This window comes from Chlorocebus sabaeus, chromosome 4 (genome assembly GCF_047675955.1).
Source record: "Chlorocebus sabaeus isolate Y175 chromosome 4, mChlSab1.0.hap1, whole genome shotgun sequence".
NCBI classification, from domain to species: domain Eukaryota; kingdom Metazoa; phylum Chordata; class Mammalia; order Primates; family Cercopithecidae; genus Chlorocebus; species Chlorocebus sabaeus.
This window is the reverse complement of record NC_132907.1, coordinates 83,069,656-83,090,004: the sequence shown is the minus strand read 5'-3', so window position 1 is coordinate 83,090,004 and position 20,349 is coordinate 83,069,656. Positions and strand designations below refer to the sequence as shown.

The window sequence follows — 20,349 nt, the reverse complement described above, 5'->3', positions numbered from 1 at the left end:
GCACTGTTTCCACTTCAGTTTGACCTGGACATCAGTTGGATAGAAATTGGATATGAAGGTAAGTTGAATAGAGGTGCTACATCAAATGAATGTACAAAAGAAATGTTTGATTACCATTTCTGTGAGTTCCAGACCTGTAGGCCGATGAACGCTATTAGACTGGGCTTAGCATGTACAGAGGATGGAAGGTTTGCTGAAGAGGTTTCATGTCTGCCTTCCTGGGAGGTGAGGAATTCCAGAGAGATGAGCTTGCACGAAGCCACTGAGGTATGGATTCCCTACTATAACATGGGGTCCCAGAATTCCAGAGGGTAAGTGGCTGGCTGAAAAACTGCTTTGTTGGTGGAAGCAGGAGATGGTTGGTGTGTGGAAATCAGCCTGCACTCCCCAAGTGTGTGGGGGTGCAGGATGCAAGAATGCACCATGCAGAAGGGAGACCCATATTACATTGATTCTAAAGACAGCCGGCGCAGGCACTGGGTTCCTAATGCTTATGAGGAAGGGGCTGGAGCCCCGAGGCATGGCCAGAAGGGAAGGCAATGAGTCGCTGTCATTAGGAGAGTGCCCAGTTAGGTCTAGTTCGAAAGAACCCCTGGAAGCTCCAGTTGAGAGCAAGTCAGCCTTAACCACCTTTAAAAGGTTAAAGTTGATTGACATCACAGGTTGATCGTATTCTAATTAGTAAATCTACACTGGAATTTTTTTTTTAACTTTAAGTGATGGTGGGAAAATCGAAATATCTAGCACTAGAGTGAGCAGAATGTTCATGAGAACTGCGCAATGCTTGTCCACGGCACAGGAAGATGAGCTTTCCAAAATGAATTGAAAGGAGCAGCAGGAGCCACATACCAAGTTGCATGTTGACCCCATCCCAGGAGCCCTGGCCTAAACAAACTCGCTCATTACCCTAGTAGACTTCACATCTCCTTTGAGAACCTCACTGCAGAGACTGCAAAGCTTTCATCTAGGACTAGACCTTTTTTTTCTTTTTTCTTCCTTATACAAAGTGTACCTGGAAGCCTTAACTAGTCAGGGAATGGGTCTGAAATCTCTAAACAGTAAAGATTCAGCATTTACAGTGCATGATCCACTCTAAATACTGAGTTTTAGGTCCATTTGAATGGGGGGGGGGGGGGACAAGTTAGACATGCCTTGACCAAATTCCTCTCCATATTAGGTCAATTTTGATTAAAATCATTGGTTAAGAGTCTCCGTTTCATTCATTTCAATTTTACCTCAAAATAAGTTTCTGATGTTTGACTTAACTTTAATGCATATTTACAACTCGTATTTCTTTTCAAAACAGGATTTAGCTATAAATCCCCAAAGTGAAAGGATTATGTTATTTTCTTTGTAAAAGTGAACAAAAATTGGTACTGATGAAGTTACAGTCACACATTCAATAGGATGTTGACAATTTTTTTTAGATATTATTACTTTCTTTAAAATCATGAGTCACTTAAATAAGTTGAAAACTTATATTGCATTTCTACATCCTTTGTGTTTTTCTCTACTGACACAAAAATATACTACCTCTAACTATGCATCACGTACATTTAAGACTACAGAGATTCTGGGGTCAAAGCGACGTAGGTTCAAATCACATCCCTGTCATTTCTAGACAAGTAACTTTGGGCAAGGGTACTGTTTGGGCAAACATTCTCGTTTTCAAATCTGTAGAATGGGGGTAAAAATCATGTCTGCCTCATTACGTTGCTGGAGACTACATGAGATTTCTTAAAATAATACATTTAATTCTTAATTTATAAAAAATTAAATCAAACTTTGGGTTAGGAAAAAATAGAAAAAGTAGGTTATGTCGCTGACTAGCCTTTTTTCTCAACCATTTATAAGTGATAATTTTTGTATTGTCCCATTTCAAAACAAACGAGAACGAGCTTTAAGAAGCAGTGGAGGACTATTTCAGTGGCTTCCAAAGTGATTCCCTGCCCATTTTTTCTTCGTAATTCCAGCCTCCACATACTTCCCAGAACAAAGTTTCTAACAAGCAAAGATGACCATGTCAGTTGTCTGCTGGACGGATACAATGCTAAGCCCGTTACGGTGGGATGCAGCACCTTACCTCCCTCTGCACCTTCATGTCGCACCACTCCTACCACTCTGTCTGTGCTCAAGAAACACTGAGCTGCCGGTTATCTCCCCCTGCCTCCCTGCACCCCACACACACCCTCTCAACTCTGACTTTTTTCCGGCTACTGTTCTTTCTAGTTGCCTCCTTGCACCCCACACACACCCTCTCAACTCTGACTTTGTTCTGGCTACTGTTCTTTCTAGTTGCCTCCCTGCACCCCACACACACCCTCTCAACTCTGACTTTGTTCTGGCTACTGTTCTTTCTAGTTGCTCCTTTACAGCTTTGCTCTGGGACCACCTCATCGAGGAAGCATGCCGGGTGCACACTGAACCCCACTGCAAGATGCTCCGCTAGCATGCTCCCATAGTAACTAGCTTGTATTTCACTCTGCACTGGGTTTAAAACTGACCAGTCCTGTGTCTAGTCTGAAACTAGGTCTCTTGAAACCAGGGGTTATGCCTCACTTATCTGCATATGCCCAACACAGACACTGACATGTTTTGGGATTCAATAAACCTGCTCTATGTCTGAAGCAAAGATGAATGACTTCTTCCTTGCACACCCAAGGTAGTATGGTAGGTATTACTTAGGTTAATACGAGTTAACTCCTATTGAGCCAGAAAACGTGCTGGTACTTTACGTATGTTACATTATTTATGTAACATACGTAAAGTACATTATTTATGTAACATATGTAAAGTACAAGGCCTCTCAGACTTGGCCTTCCACTCCCACCTCGCTGACCTCAAGTCACGTGTTTGCTCTTATTCTCTCTGATTAACCCCCCTGGTCTCCTTGCTACTCAGCAAATATATCAGACACACCCCCATTTATAAGCCCTTGAACCTGCTGTTCCTCCTGCTTAGAAAACCTTCTCCCAGATAGTCATAGGGCCAGCTCACTCACCTATGTGAGGACAGATTCAAAGTTACCTTCTGTATAAGCACTGTGTACTAACTAATGGCATCACTGGAAACCAAAAAACAAACTACTGGGTACTATGCTCAGTACCTGGGTGACAGGATCAACCGTACCCCAAAACTCAGCATCATGCAATATACCCAGCTAACAAACCCAGAGAGGTACCCCCTGAATCTAAAATAAAAGTTGGAAATTATATATTAAAATGTCACTTCCTAATTAGAGCCTTCCCTGGCCATCTATCAAAAGTATTTTGATAATTTTCTGTCTTCCTCATTTGAAACAAGGCCAGGGATTTGGTCTGATACTTCATCCCTGGGATCTAAATCAGTGGCAGTACATAAAAGGTGCTTAAAGGTAATTATCGAAGGTGGCCACGTGCAGTGGCTCAGGCCTATAATCCTAGCACTTTGGGAGGCCAAAGCGGGCAGATCACTTCAGGTCAGGAGGTTGAGACTGGCCTGGCCAACATGGTGAAACTCAGTCTCTACAAAACATACAAAAATTAGCTAGGTATAGGGGCAGGCACCTTTAATCCCAGCTATTGGGAGGCTGAGGCAGGAGAATTGCTTGAACCCAGGAGGTGGATGTTGCAGTGAGCCAAGAATGCACCACTGCACTCCAGCCTGGGCAACGAACAGAGTGAGACTCTGTGTGTGTGTGTGTGTGTGTGTGTGTGTGTGTGTGTGTACAGAAGGATAAATTAGTGAAAGTCACTAATTATCCTGCATCCACCCTTCCTAGTCATCAGTGACAAATCTCTAAAATCACAACCCCGAAATTCCAAAAGCTGTTTTGCCATCATGACCTAACTGTGCTCTTTCAACTAGCAAACCAAGTAGCTCCCAACTTCACAACACCTCAAATGGTACCAAGCAAACCAAATAAGGCATGGGGGTCTCGGAGTTCCAATATTTCTAATATCTCAGAAGCATAGGGTTTGTCCCTTATACCTTACCTGGGCCACAATGTAACCCAAGTGCAACACAAGCTATTTTTACAATGTACTTTTACAGCCCCTTCTTAGACACAATGATAGGAGCTGTTGGCTCTATTCAGCTCCATTCACCCTCCCCTAACCTCTCCACAGGTATCTTCAGCCATGTGGCCCCCCTCTCGATTGCTACTGAAATGATAGAGTAGAACATGCAAAATCTACACATATCACCTGTGTGAGAAAGAACTGGAAGCTAAGACTCCTGATTTCTTTCATGAGGTAAGTATAAGAAATGAAATGGCCTGTAGTAGGCCACCTGGACTCCCGGTGCCTCAGTCTGCTCTTCTCTGTGGTGGTGGGCATGGCTGAGAAGGGTGTCATGGAGTCTCACAAGAACTCCACCCATCTCCCATTTCTTGACATGATCTGGTAACTTATTTTACAGAATCATATACATGAAGTTTCAGTACATGTTCCCCCGCCCCCCTTTTCTAAGCAGATCGCTACTCCTGAGTCTCTATAGCATAAATATTTTGGTACTTACACTTGATTGGCACTAATAATTGTCTACCTCAAAAATTCTATTTAAGAGAGAGAGGCAGTGAGTGAGAGAATATTTTCATTCAGTAAATGTAGCTAGCATAATTTTGTGGGCAGCGGCACTCCAGCTTGAATCCTGTTAGGCCAGGCCAGTCCACACTGGCAATTAACTGTGCTGAATTAAAGAAGCCCTTGGCCACCTGCCTTGTGCATGCAACAAGTTCCTTTTTTTAATCCTATTTATCTTCACAGTCATCTATTTGTCTCAAGAAAGGAAGCATATGAGCACAGCATCTGTTACTAGAGTGACACAATTACCAAATACTTCTATAAGGAAAAAAAATTCACAATAAATCCGGGTTAGTTGTCAGGTGTTTCAGAAGACAAAACATTAGTCTTTCAATCATGGTGTCTTGTTTAAGCTGAGCATATGGTGCTAACAGCAGAGAGGCACCAGCTCAGCCTGGTCGCTGACGGGCATAACGACCACAGAAATGTCACCTCCTCTAAATTGGCAGAGGAAAGTAGGTTTGTCTCCCCCAACCCAGCCCCTCCCTCTCTGTAATAAAGCAGGTACAAATTCAAGGGACTTCATCATTGCCAACTTTGTTCCAAGTGTTAGGACCCAAGTACATCCAATGGCAGGTATGGAAGAGTCCGTTAGTTTTCCCAATAACTAATTTAGCAAAGATGTAAATAAATTCAAGCCAAAACAAAAGGGTAATAATTCAAGGCAATTCATTATTCGTTATATCCCCACTACCATTGAAAACTATCTAAGCTGAACGTCTAATTTGGGAAAATCCCTTACTTTTTCCACAATGAAATGTAGACAACTAAAGGTGACCCTGTCAATATTGCAAATGTTACTTGTTTTGCTTTTTTCTGGATACTATCAACAGGTCTATGGAATGCTTTCCTAAGTGTGTATTACTTTCATGATTTAGTCTTTACACTGGGGAGAGGGCAGAGAGAGAAGAGAGGAGAGAAGAGAGTGAGACAGGTGTTAGAGATTGAGACACCACATTACTCCCCAAGAGAAGTCACTGACAAACTGTAGGCAAGATACTGACTTGTTCCAGGGGAGCCCTGGCGTTCTCTATCTCCTGTCACTACTGCAACCTGGCCGACAGCGCTTCCGGCTTCACTTCTGCTCTAGCCGGCTGCTGCCTCCGCGCCCCCGCCACGCGCCCAGGTGAGCCGCGCCAGGTGGCAGCGAGCCTTTACCTGCCAGGCTGCCCGGCCTCTGGAGGGTGGCCGTGGCATACAGCTCCTGCGAGTGCTTGCTGTACTGCTCGGACGCGTGGACCAGGCGCTTGGTGGGCGACAGGGTGGCGTACGTGCCGATGGTGGAGCTCAGCTGGTGGATGGGCGAGGAGGAGATGGTGGACTGCACGGTGGGGGGCGAGGTCACGCGGATCGGGGACAGGCCGGCCGAGGACACGACGATGTTGATGGGCGAGCTGGTGCTGTAGGACTTGGCCAGGCGGCTGGGCGACTGCTTGGGCGAGGAGCCGCGCGGCGCGGCGTAGGTGGCGCCCTCGGGGGCCGAGCCGCCGCGCTGCAGCTTGGTGGGCGAGCCGCCCTGGGGCGCGGCCAGTGGGGAGCCCCCGCGCGGCGGCGCGGGCAGCGTGGAGCTGGAGTAGTAGAGCGCGGCGGCGGCGGCGGCGGCGGTAGGCGGCGCGTCAGGCAGGTGGAAGGCGCTGCCCAGGCTGGGCGCGAACGGCTCCCGCGGCGGTGGCGGCGGCGGCGGCGTGGGCTCGGGCCCCGCCAGGTGGCCGGCGCGGCTGGTCGTGCCCTGTGCCCGGGAGAGGAGAGAACACGCGCACTTAGCGAGGCAGAAGCACACGGCCCACCCGGCCCAGCCCGGCCCCGAGAGTAGGGGCACACCGGGGATGCCGCGGGTGCCCGGTGGCTCTGCGAGCCCAGCTGTGCTCAGGACTGGACGTGAACCTGCGCCCCAAACTCTCCTGGGGCGGATTTCTTGTCCCGACACTGGCACAGGCCAGCTGACTACTGGAGGGAAGTCACGTTTGACAAATGAGACCTGTGTTTGCTTACATGTCGATGTTATTTCGGGAATAGCAGAAGCATCGGATTTGTCAGATAAAGATTTTTAAAGGCCCCCTGACAGGGCAATCATGATCTCCCTGGTCGCAATCACGATCTGTTAGTTTTAATGAGAAATTCGGGCAGTAAATCTTTTTCTGTCCCCCCACTCCCCACCCTTGCCCCAGGTCATTTCATTGGATACGCTTTCTACCTCCGAGATTGGCCGAGTTACAAACTTATCTGGAGAGCATCAAGAATAAACATACTTCTTACAGTTTATTCTGTTGCGATTGTCGCGTAGATTCTTCTTTTTGGACAACAAAAAGTTAAACGGAGGGAAAAATATTAAGTCAGAATGAATTCGCTTCGTCTTCTCAGCATTAAAAAAATTCTAGAGGAATTAGAGCAATTGGAAATGAGAACACTAAAAAAGCCTCCCTTTTCTAGATTTTAACACTGGGCGCCCAATCTTTCAGCATCTTTCTCTCTCTAGCTCCCTTTAAGAGCCCCCTGCAGCTGTGTCTTCAAATTGAAAGCCATTCGCCTCTCATTTATTTACAAGAACACAAAAGACAACAAGGGCTGGGGAGGAGCTGGAGAGACAGTTGGAGGGGAAAGCACTTTCCTTGAATCTTGTCCAGAGACAAATTTGCATTCGAATGAAAACACTACATTGTCAACCACTTCTGGGCAGGAGGTCTCAGATCTTCCAGGCTTTCCCGGGGGAGCAGAGGGGATTTTGAGAGCCTGCTGGTGTGAAAAGGGAATAGGATTGTACACAGGGTTGGAGAGAAGCTAGGAAGGAGGGTTTTGAAACAAGGCGTGGGAGGTGGGTGGGGAGGAGGACTCGAGAGAGATGGAGGGAAGGGAGGAAGAGAAGATTGAACAGATGCTAGCCATTAAAAGTTTCAATTATGCCTCTCTACTCGTTTTGGAATGGCAATTGGCAAATAATAGACTGGGCACTTTGGGTGCACATACACAGGCATTCCAAATTTCATCTGGGATGTCAAGTTCATATGCAGATCTGAGGGAGTTGAGCAACATCAAAATTCTCTATTAGGAGTAGCCTGGCATAGGAGGTAGATAAACACTTTGGTGAGACACATTCTCTATGCAGAGTGTGTGTATGTGTATGCATATGTATTTATACACGGTGCATATATTTTAAATATTCGCATACACACATGCAACCCATAAAGCAATTATTTTAACTTTAAGAGTAAAAGTAAAATGTAAGTTCCATGAGTTTATTCAATGATGTGTCCCCAGCAACTAGAACAGGGCCTGATTCCTAGCAGGGACTCCAGGAATATTTGTGGAATGGTTCCTCAAGCTAGTCTCAAGGCTGTGAAGGTCTTACATGTGGAGGATGGGGGACGAACACTACAGATGTGGGTGTGCTTACTCTGAACCCCAGAGAAATAGTCCAGCTTCATCCAGAGTCATCCAGGGGGTGGCTGTGATGCAATTTTGCTTCTCTCCCAGTGGCAGCTCTGAGCATGAAACATGTATTAAATAGATTGGGTTTCTCAAATCTAGCTGTATATTATAATCTCCAGGGGAGCTTTAAAAAAAAATCTCAATACTCATGACTTATCATTGCCATTTAATTCAGTATCCCTGAGGTGTTTTTTGGGAAGCTCAGCAGGTGATTTCACTGTCCATCCAAGTATGAGTCCCAGGTCCCCCCTAGAGCAGAGGTTTTCAAAGGGAGGTCCCTGTTCCCGCAGCTGCAGCATCATTGTGGATGGTCTTCTCAGCATTAACAAACAAAATTCTAGAGGAATCAGAGCAATCGGAATCATACCCCATCGTAAACTGAACAAACTCTGCAGGAGGGGCCAAGGGATCTGGGTTTTAACCAGTACTCTGGGTGATGATGGTGCTGGTCAAAGTTTGCCAACGCTGCTTCCGAAGACACTTGGATTTGGAGGGTGAGGAGTGGGCCTCAGAGTCTGCATTTCTAACAGATGCTGCTGCTTTGAGAATTACCACTAAGCTGCAGACACTTTTCTTCTGAAGCTCTACCGGGGTTCCCTATCAACTGGGGCCTGAGCAACACTCAGCCATGCAGAACGCAGCCGGCAAGTGATGGAAAAGCGTCCGACAAAAATTTCCGAAAACCCTTCCCACAGGAACACGATGAGAAGAAAGAACCCTTTCTCTAAGGTTTCAGGAGCACTCTCTGCTCCCTGTTTACAACAAAACAAAAACTTTTTGTTATATCTTGGATATGTAACGTTAATAAAACAACCTTAGAGTACGCTAATGATGCCATTACCAAATAGCATAATTTTAAAGAAATACTAACTAAAGCATACCAATGTAAATGAGAATATTAAGTCAGGATTCATTCTAATATCTAAATATTAGAACAACATGTATCCTGTGAAAACCTTAATACTTTTTACAAATATTTTATTTTTCTTGTAATCTGTCTAAACATCTAGTCTCAGGAGTACTAAGTGCTGAATACAACTGTCTCCTATGTTTTCTTAAACGGACCCCAAATCTGTAGAAGTCTTGAGAACCGCCACACGAGCTGTAGACATTTTGAAAAGCTATAGCAACCAATTTGAAAGTCTTTTAGATATTATAGGATCTTGGTAAAATTGTGCTAACAATTTTGGCATGAAAAAAGGAAAACTCTAAACAATACAATTTTATATACTGTTTAACATAGTAAGTGGTATTGTCCACCATGTACTAAAATGCAATTCCAAAAAAGCCTCCCGAATCCATTTGTGTAAGAAGCCATCGGCAATTAGAGCGCCTTCTCAGGAGCACCAGCTACACTGGTTGAGTTAGCAGAAGTGCTTTCTACAATGTAGAGAATGTTCTCAATCTGTACTGCTCAATATGGCACCGCTGAACACACTGGCCGATTGACAGCTTGAAATGTGGCTAATCAGCTGAGGAACTTTAGTACACACTTGACTTTAATTAAGTTAAACATCCACACATAACTAGCGGCCACCTTCTTGGACAGCACAGTTGTCTAGCCCCTCTGCAGTTTACAAGAAATAATCCAGAGGTGCTATACTCCATTCCAACAACTTTTAGAGTAATAAATGCCTAAGAATTAGTCTTTGGCTAAACAGAGGAATTTGTTTTGTAGCATCATTTAAATAAAAACAAAATTTAGGGGAGCCTCTTTTCACCCTTGTGGCTTATGTTTTCTTTCATTACCAAATTTGATTTAGTAACTCTGTCAGTTAAGGATACCTGAGGCTGTCATTCAAGCCTGTTGTACAATCATAGGATAGTTTATTACTATCCATCGTTGCATTAGAAATAATCGAAATACATTTCAACACATATAGAATTATATTCTTTGTCACTCACTAGTGTCGTTCATTAGTGTCACGAAAGTTCAATTCTACCATAAAAGTATGTTAGCACTATAAAGCTGCAAATCTGATTTAAAAGTTAGAATTCAAATAAAGTTTCATTTTCCTTTTTTAAACTAAAAACACACTGCTTCTTTGGGGGATATTTGGAAATGTGTGTACATGCAAAGACAGTTGAAATAATTTTTTATTGATGTGTGACTCTGAAAATAAAAATAACGATATAACAAATTTAGATATACTTGCAATAGATTGGACCCCATCCTTGGTCACACAATCTAGGCTGTTGGCAGAGACAATTCTTGACTCTGTCTTCATTCTCAGCTCTTTGGATCAGTCTCAGACTGGTGGGCAACTTTATCTTTCCCACTCCTTCAAAATGAGGAACCCATTTATAAGAAATGGACAAGGAAGCAGGATGTTCACAGACAAAGAACCCCATCAAGGAGATGTTCTGATTAAACAGTTTCTGATAGGCAGAGTGTGGTGTACATTAAGTGTAGTTCAGTTCTTGTTTCCCTTATGGGAAACTTTTCAAGAAAAATATGGAACATTAACTCATCAAAGCTATTACAAACTATTTTATCTGTATACATATGTTTAAGATGGGTCAGATTTAGGATATATTGGAGGTCACAATTTTTACATTACATGGGGGTGTGTGTGTGTGTGTGTGTGTGTACTTAGTGGTATATTGAGGCCTCTTGTGTAATTGTAGATGCATTTATACTTATTTTATAGAACTGTTTAAGGGGAGGATGTATTTACAAAGTACAGTAGAAAAAATATTGAAATGGGAAGTTAGGGAATATGTACGTTATTCCAACAGCCATTAATTAACAGTACTCAAGTTTGATGTATTAATTTACTCACTGACTCAATAAACCATTAACAAGAGCCTACTACAGTCTGGGCATCCCTACTCTGAAAATCCAAAATCTGAAATCCAAAAATCCCAAACATTTTGAGCACTGACATGAATGTCACAGTAGAAAATTCTATACCAGACACCTCTGCTTCCTGACGGTACATAAACTTTGTTTCACGTACAACATTATTTAAAATGTCATATAAATTAACCTTCAGGCTACGAGTTATGTATGAAATACAAATGTAATTTCGTCTTTAGACTGGGGGGGGGGTCCCATCCCCAAGATATCTCATTATGGATATTCAGGTATTCTAAAATCGCCCCCCAAATATCTGAAATCCAAAACACTTCTGATCCCCTGCATTTCAAACAAGGGATGCTCGACCTGTCTATACCATGTCCAAATGAGGAGTTTGTTTTTGAAGAGCGCTCAACAATTCCCTTATATGGAGTATTTTTACTTTGATGTGATTTTGGAGATCTATCGATGACGTATTTTTGTTGTACAGGATACTGTCTGGCTCACAATGAAGACGCTGTTCTTTGGGGGAGTAGGAGCCCCTGAGAATATGGCACTTTTCAACCACAAAGTGGCACTGGTCTTAGTGCCGAGGACATTTGCTTCCAGATTCTTTCAGCTGAATCTTCTACGGAGGGAGTTGGAATGGCAGAGGAGTCATAAGGGGACAATTCTCAGAACTTGAAAATTTATTCAGTTCTCATTCTCTGGGGATCTGGCAGTGGAAACAAAACAAAACAAATCCCCCCAATGCTTATATCCAGTTAACAAGAGACTTGACAGCCTGTAATCTCTAAGGAATCTTGACTTTCAATCATGAGTAAGCCCTGTCACTAAGCAAAAGCACATTTTATAAAGCAGGCCCATGATTTATAAGCAGTCCTGTGAAGATGCATTTAGACCTGCCAAGTTTTCTTAAATTGTCAGCAAGGCCCCCAGTTCTGGGACAGGAGGCATATTTGCCCAGGATGCTGGGCAGCCGGGCCGACAGTGTCAGGAATGGAGAACTGGAGCCCTTGTTTTGTGGCTTCCCTGAGTCCAGCTTTATGGGATCAGCAGTCTGCTCCCCCATTCACTGTATTCATCCCTTTCTGTTTTCCTGGGATTACAATTGGACTGGCAAACCTAGTTGCTAATGATGTCTTCTTTTTCCAGATAATATTGGCTGGTGGCACCTAAGGTCACCGCAGGGAGCAGTGTGCCCAGGCAAGCACAGGGCTATGACAGGTGCAGCTGGGGAGCACATTCAGAGGAAGGCACAGGCCACAGGGCCAGGGCCACAGAGGAGTCAAAACATGAATGTGGCCATGGACTGTGATGTGAGAGGAAGACACTGGAGCTTGTGTGTGAGGAAGATGTCTCAATGCAGAGTGGTTTAAGTTGTGACAGGACCATGAGAAAGTAAAAGCAATGACAAAGTGTAATCCTTCAGTGAGTTAAGAAAGGCAGGATCAATCCTGCATAATAAAAAACAGGGCGTGGCTTAAAGATGACATCTTCAAAGAAGTCCGTTTCTACTGAGAGCACTCTGGTAAGGTAACTGAGTCACACCAGCTCTGTGCTGCTGATTAACAGTTTTCAGAAATTGTTGCACTTTCCTAGTGTAAGTTTGTCTAGAGCTTTGGGCTTATGCACAAAGACAGACAAGGCGATTTACTCTCACAACTTTGAAACATGAAGAAATCACCAACTCCAAAATGCAAACAATCATATTTAGGACTATATGAAATGTTCCTATAATACAGCGCAGTTAAAACAAATCTACCTCCCCAAATAAGTTGTGTGCCTTGAACTTACTCCCTGGGATGTGATGAATTTGCCTGAGCACGTGCACCATTGCTCAAAAAATGTTGACAAGTTTTCTTTTCAAATCATCTTCCAAAGGAATGGCATTCTTTAATTCCAAAGGAAGAAAACTCTGGTACTGTGAGAAAAGTTTGATTTTGGCAATAACTAAATAAAATCATCCAGGGCCTTGTCTGATGATTCTCTTGAGGGGTGCTGGTTTTGGTAAAAGCTAGTATGTAACATAAGAGAAGAGACAGCTTCTATGCAGTTTATCCACCTTCCCCGAAGTCATCACCACTGGCATCATTACTGTTGGTGAGGAAAGAAGGGCTGGGTTTACCTGGTGGTGATATCCCACTGACACTGAAAGGTGGTGTCCACAACAAACTGAACTTAAGTAACTAAAAACCCAAGGTTCTTGGAAGAAATTCCTTTCCTCAGATGGGAACATCCCAATCCAAAAGACCATAAAAGCAACTATCTCCCTGGAAACAATAATAGAAACCACACTCACTGCTTTCTTTCTGCCCAAGGGTCCCAACATTATGGAGGATGGGGAGGGAACGAACAAGAGAGAAAGCGAGAGAGAGAAATTTTGCAAATTATTTTGTCTTGGCCAGTGCAGTTAGAAGGCGGTGGCCATGGATTCGTTTTCCCCAGGTCTCTAAGTCACAAGTGCAAACATGGTGATGTAGATTTTTGCATCCTTGAGTACTGATTTTTCCTTCCCTTTGACCTCCCTTTAATGAAAGTTGATTAGGATCATTATGAGTAAATGTTCTGAAAAGTATTTCATATGGTCATTTCTGTGGTCTACCAGTGGAAAGAAAATAGAAGAGAAATAAACAATGACTTAAGGATCTTATAAATTTATCTTAAAGAATATGTAAGGAGAGATTTCTTGATGGAAACTCTTAAAACCTACATGAGCACTGGCAAAAATATACTACACAGAACTGTAATTCAGCAAGAGGCTCATTTAATATAACTGCAATAGCCCAAATATTTGCTCAGAAGAGAAAACGTTACAGCAAAACACATATACACCCTCCCTGCCATGAGAAATGTTTCCATTATTGAAACCAAACTAAATATACTTATCTTCAAAGAGAAAATGGAGAGAAAAGATTTGAAAGCAAAGCAAGGAATAGGGATGCACAACAGATAGACATCCTAAAACTATCTTAAAAACAAATATTCTGCCACTTTCCTGCAAATATGCCAAGGAAAATATGTGAAACAATAAGAATTCTCTTCTAAATGTTGCATAATGTATACACTTACGTTAAAAATATCTCTGCAATTTTTGTGTTTTCCAAATTTATTGGTAACTTTTCTCTGCAGGTTTTACCTAACAACAACTTATTTCATAATTAAGCAGACGGGAGTGAAATTATACTAGCTGTCTTTACCACCCTCTTTATTCAACATTCAAGACAGAGGTGTTTAAAGGAAACTTGCTCCTCCTTCAACTTCCCCATCCCCTCAGCCTTCACATCCACCTGCATGAGTGTGTACAAATAAGCAATGTTCCAAACACAATGAACCCATTTCCTTCTGAAAGAAGTGAGCAGATGTTGTATTTACGATTATGATATAGCATTAACGAGGACTTTTAAGACATAAAAGTCAGCACAACATTAAATAGATAAGCCACATCAAAAAGAAATGGAAATTTTGTTTCTCAAAAAGGGTATTGCTTTTCTAGAACACTTACCACTATTCAGTTTTACTTCAGAGATCTATCATTCAATTCTTAATTTCTCACAGCAAGCAGGCCATTTCCCTAAGATTGCGGTTGTGTACCTTGTTCAATTCTATTGGAGAATATGCAAAGATTTTGAAATCTTTAGGCTTGTGTACTCTGTTGCCAGTGCTCTGTCTACAGATGTATATTTTTATATTTCTTGTATAGTTTTTTTGCTTGAGGGACAAAATGCTTGGTGAAACTATTTTATGTGTGGACATGGGGCAAAACCAACATGTTTAGAGTTGGTTTTTGGCTTCTGTTTGCCAGAAGTTTTGTATTTAGCATCTGATATAATCCAATGGAAATTGTATGTGAGTGGAAGAAGGAAGAACCTGGAGGATAGCCAACTTCTTTATCTTCTAGCCCACCCACAAACCTGCACAGAATAATTACAAAACAACAGGCTGGTGCTGGCAGAACCTGATGGATATCTGGTGAACCTTGGGTCAATTGTGAGGGATATGAAGGCAAGTCTTGTATCATTCTCACTCTTGCAGCAGGGCAATCTAATTGGAAGAAACACACTTAAATGCAACTAACAATAGGATATCACTTATCATATGACAGAGTAATGTTTCTAACACATAAGGTAGATCATGCTGTTCCTCTGCTTGAAATTCTCTACTGGCTCCTTACTTCACTCCCGGTAAAAAATGGAATCCTACCAATGACTGCGGGGTTTCCCATCACCTCACAACTCCTGCAGCCCACGGTAGCCACCCTGGCATACCTGCTGCTCTGTCAGCATGCCAGGCTGCCCCATTCTGGGGCCACTGCATTTGCTGTGCAGAGGGAGCCATGTAGCTTCCTTCCTCTTCTCCATGTCTTTGCCCAAAAGTCTCCTCGCGGTCCCTATCATGCTGCACTCCCCCATGCACTTTGGATCTTGCTGACCCTAGTCTGTATCCATTTCCTTTCCATAGAAACCACCACTTTCTAATGTACTGTGCAATTTACTTATTTGCTGTGCTGATTTTCTGAGTCTCCATCCCTGCTGCTAGAATAGAAGTTCCTTGAGGACTGGGATCGTGTCTACTTTCTTTACTTCTCCATCCCACGCACATAGGCTTATGGCATCAACTGGCACATGATAAACGTCTTGAACGCATCAAAGAATAACCTGGAAACACAAAGGTGAAGGTTGACCTCGAAGAAGGGGTCTGTGGAGGGGTGACCTACACAACTTGTTTAGAGGTTCGGGCAGGAGCTTGCAGCATAGCTGAGCAGAGTGCTGGCAGTGGGGAAAGGATATCTGTAACTTAGCTCAGGTCACTTTCTAGAATGGCCTTGAGGTCCTGATGGGAAGGGTAGTCCACTCTCTCTCCTGGGACCAGCTCCATGAACTCATCCTAAGTCTCAGAAGAATGATGTTAAAGAATTTGCCGGGCGCGGTGGCTCAAGCCTGTAATCCCAGCACTTTGGGAGGCCGAGACGGGCGGATCACGAGGTCAGGAGATCAAGACCATCCTGGCTAACACGGTGAAACCCCGTCTCTACTAAAAAATACAAAAATCTAGCCGGGCGAGGTGGCGGGCGCCTGTAGTCCCAGCTACTCGGGAGGCTGAGGCAGGAGAATGGCCGGAACCCGGAAGGCGGAGCTTGCAGTGAGCTGAGATCCGGCCACTGCCCTCCAGCCTGGGAGACAGAGCGAGACTCCGTCTCAAAAAAAAAAAAAAAAAAAAAAAAAAAAAAAAAAAAAAAAAGAATTTTAGCTGGGGTGACGTCAGAGAACAAATATTTTATGGCAATTTGGGTGGCTTACAGCTTGACTTTTGGGCTGATGAATTGGGGCAATGAACATTACGCATATATCATCAGGGCCTGTTGTAGATCCTGGTGACGATCACTGAATAAGCATTTATTATGCTGAATAGAGATTTTTAAATACTGAAATTAGAATCTTTGAGTGTGTATAATACTCCTTTGAAATTACATTTAAATTTATGAACCAGATAAAAAGATCATTGCTTTGCTTTAGAATTACATAGTTTTTTAGACAAAAAAATAGAATATTTTTGTTTTGATTGATTATTGACCATACTCACTTGGCCTGACATCTGTTAGCCATAGTTTGAATTATATTAAGCCTTGTAGCAATTTATTGTTACAGGATATTGTAAAAATTAACCTAGGCTTGAAGGAGTAAGATTCAACACTGATCAGAATTTTGAAAAGAAAAGTATCACATCACTCAAATAGAGGGATCTGAACAATAGTGTCATTATTGGAATGGACTGTGGCCTCCCTTCTCTCAAGGCTATAACACTAAAAGCAGAGTGAAAACGCTGGCTTATTTGTTGAACGTTTCTCTGACATTACATTGAAGTCACAGGCGCTACAGAATATTCAATAAGCATGTCTTTCATACTTCAGCACACAGCTAAAGCAAATTATAGCAGCAATATCTACCACTGAGCTAAATAAATGAGATATTCCACAATGGTTTCCCTTCTGTTACTGGAGTGAATTAGAACATTTCAACTCCTGGTTTGATTATTCAGACTTGTGCATCCTACCCACTGCCACGGAAGTGAATCTACCAGTAACAATTGCCTCAAACTTAAGTTATATCTTTGAACATTTACATTTATTGATGTCTTCAAACTATAACTCTGATGACTTCAGATACAGAGCTTTGATGTCTTTATGACTTAGTAACCCTTTCTGATTAAACTTTAAAGCAACTTTGAATGTGGATGGAGGGACAGGCCCTTTATCTCAGTGGAATGTTTTATCAGTTCGTCTCACCCACATTCCTATCATTCAGCAGTGTGAGAAGGTAAAACTTACAAAGCCACTGATGAACAAAGATATTTCTTGAAGAAGGTAATCATATTTTAAAAATTGTTTCTGGCACAATAATTTACCGTTAGTAGTGGAAATCCAAATAAACTTTCAGCTCCTGCTTCAATAATGTGAATGTCACATAAATGAGCACGTAGTAATGCCTGCACCGGGCTGTCAACCCTCTTTGCCTCTCACTTCTGCATTCATTTCTTGAAGCCATGTGGCCGGCCAGGTGCTTCTGATACAAAGATGAAAAAAGTCCTGTCCTCAAGTAGCTTTCAGTTTAGTTAGTGAAATGCATGGATGGATAACATCAATAAATTGGTAAAAGAGATGGGTTCAGGGGTCACAGAGCCAATGGTGTATAATGAGCATTTCAGAGGAAGGGTTCCTAGAAGAGACAGTGCCCAATAAATGCAAAAGGGCTGAAACTAACTTTGTCAGCTGAAAACGGTGTGGGGCTTTCAGTTCTTCACTCCAGAAGCAAAAGCACAGAAATTAAAAGGGCTTATGTTGTTGAAAATAAGCTTAAAACAAGATAGGCTTCCAATAAATCAACTCTGGTGGGATGATCAAAATTATACTCTGGTGGGTACCTCAAAATTATAAAAACTAAAATATTAGCATGCTCTTTCTCCTCTCTTCTATATAACAACATTTGCATCTTTCTTGAAAAAAAAAATTATTTCCAGATTGGTAGCTGCTTCTTTTTACCAAGAGTTGGTTTTAACTGCAGCTAATGTATTTGTGCAGTGAAACTGTAAGATCAAGCACATGCCTTAAAGAAACAATTGAGAGCACATTTAAAAATCCGACTTCACAAAATGTAGCTATGCCTAAACTCATCACAATTATTTTCCAAACATAATCTGTTTACCTGATTACACATTTATAGTATGTTTCTTTATATTTATATCAAAAACCCAAAGAGGAATCCCATGCTTTTTTTTAGGAGACACAATACTCTATTTTTTTCGGAGTACACTCACAAACTCAGAATGTATATCAATTGATATCACATATAGACATAGAGGGAGTAACTAGATGGACACTGACAGTCACACAGGGAAACACATATAAGACAGGTACAGCATGAACAACACATAGATATTTCTAAAGAAAATGTTTGTAACTTAGCATTACTCCATAATTGCAATTTATTATTTCTTTCCTTCATTCACAGCACCAAAGGGCATTTCCCTTAAGTTAAGGAACACACCGACAAAAAGGCAGGCTGGGCCTCCACATCCACTGCATGCCCGTTCCCCACCTGTCCCCTTGGAGTCCACTGACACCATACAGCAGTGGGTACCTACCTGGCTGAAGCTCTGGCCCGCAGCTCGGGCTTGTGTGCCTCGGGCCGGGAGCTGTGAAGGGGTGGTTTCCCCCAAGGCCAGGGTCTGGTTGCTATGGTAGCTGGCCGGATACTGGAAAGACCCTTCAGGTTTGGAATTGAGCTGAAGTGCACTCTGGGAGAGCAGGCTGGGCCCTGCATTGAAAGTCATTTAGAACAGTCAGTGACAGTCTCAGTGAAGCAGAAATGACATGTATTATTTATTGAGAGTAGCCTAGAATTATCACATGCACATGATTCCAGCCATCCACGCTTAAAATTCTGAGAACTAAAATGACCATATAATTTGACTCCAGCTCTCAAATGAGATTTTTTTTTTTTTTTTTTTTTGGTGATGGTTTAAAAGTTCTCAAAGGAGTAGACTTTTCAAATGATCTCATCCTGACCTACATAGAGACATTTCTTATGAGACAAATCAGTTAATCAAGTAGTTATTTTGGGATCAGACAATATCAGAAACATTTGAAATAATGTAAAACTCTACTTTTCGGTACCTGTTAATTTCGCTGATATAATTATATCTCCTACTTAATGATTGAGATGCTAAAACACTCGAAACCTTCCAATCACTGACAAATTCTATTGTATAAATAGTGATATAATACCTCAGTGCCTGAAGGGTAGACAGTGTTTAAAATATTAATAGCTCTTTGTACAATGTGGAATTCACCGTCGCCTCACATAATCCCTGATGACTGGTTACCTTTACCATTACAGCAGTGCACAGTAGGAGAACAAAGAGAACATACAGTGTTCAAATTCGTGCCACAAATGTAGCTGATATTACAAGGGATGAAGAATCAGTTTCTGGTCTTATTTAATTATACATTGCATATGAAATTGTGTTTTGTTTTCTTATATCCTATTTAGATGAGATCCTTGCATTTTCCCATTTTTGTTTTAAGCAAATTTTCTTTGATCAAATTTAATACTCTCTTTGGGGATCAAATAAGTATGGAGGAGAGTAAATGTGCTTGCTGTTTTCCATTGTGTGTGTTTGAGAGGGGCTGGGGTAAGAGGAGTGTATTAGTGGCCAAAACCTGGCAAAACAAGTTTTCTCCTGTCTCTTTGCACCATAGTACAAAGTCATATATTCGAGTGTAATAATACACATCTAGACTATAGCATAACCATTAAATTATTCTTGATCCCCCTCTTTGGCTATTTTAGACAATAGTATCACTTCTGATAACTATAAGCAGATTTCAAGTTCCTTATTATTTTCTTTTTAAGAATGGAACATGACTTTATATTTTGAAAGAGACATGATGTGGATTGCCTTTCATAAAAATAATGCATCCTCTTTTAAATAACATTGGTTCATAAAATCTTTGGCACTTAAATCCTTCCCAACTCCTCTGATTTTCTGATAGAACTTTGAAACAACAAGGTATTTTTCCATCAGTATTTGAAACAACATGAAGATAAATTTTCATCAACATTTTATATTGAATAATATGCCAATTAGCTAGTACAGTTATTTTGGAATCTATGCAGTTTCTGGAAAAAAGGTAAGCAAGGAAATAAAAGTTTTCATCCAGTCACAACTTCATCATGAAGGGTATAACAAAAGTACAATTGCAATCCCTTTATTTTTAATTTAAGAAACCCAGTCCTGAGAAAACAGTATATACCAGATGGTAATGTTTCCAATAGCCTGGAAAAAAATCATTTATTCCATCCTAATGGTATTAAATCACTGAATATAAAGAAGCCTCCGAGGGGAGATGCATTTAGAGTTTGATTCTGGGTGCCAGTAACATATTGTCACCATCACTGCTATGGAAGCTGCCAGGCCCAGCGGAGTCAAAGAATAATGTCTGGGTCCAAGTGACAGGCAGGCTGAGATATGGGAGAGCCTCTGGAGGCTGGGCAAGTGGAA

The 20,349-nt window shown here is 42.0% G+C and overlaps 1 protein-coding gene across 4 annotated transcripts in view; it reads right to left on the bottom strand.

Annotated features, from left to right (window-relative positions):
- CTNND2 (catenin delta 2) overlaps positions 1-20,349 on the bottom strand; it is a 928,193-nt gene that overhangs the window by 401,746 nt on the left and 506,098 nt on the right. For all 4 annotated transcript variants that reach the window (XM_007961220.3, XM_007961217.3, XM_007961219.3 and 1 more), the window contains 2 exons: positions 18,430-18,602; positions 5,721-6,291 (listed from right to left, as the gene is read on the bottom strand). In XM_007961220.3, the coding sequence (XP_007959411.2) occupies positions 5,721-6,291; positions 18,430-18,602 (744 nt within the window). The remainder of the gene's footprint in view (positions 1-5,720; positions 6,292-18,429; positions 18,603-20,349) is intronic.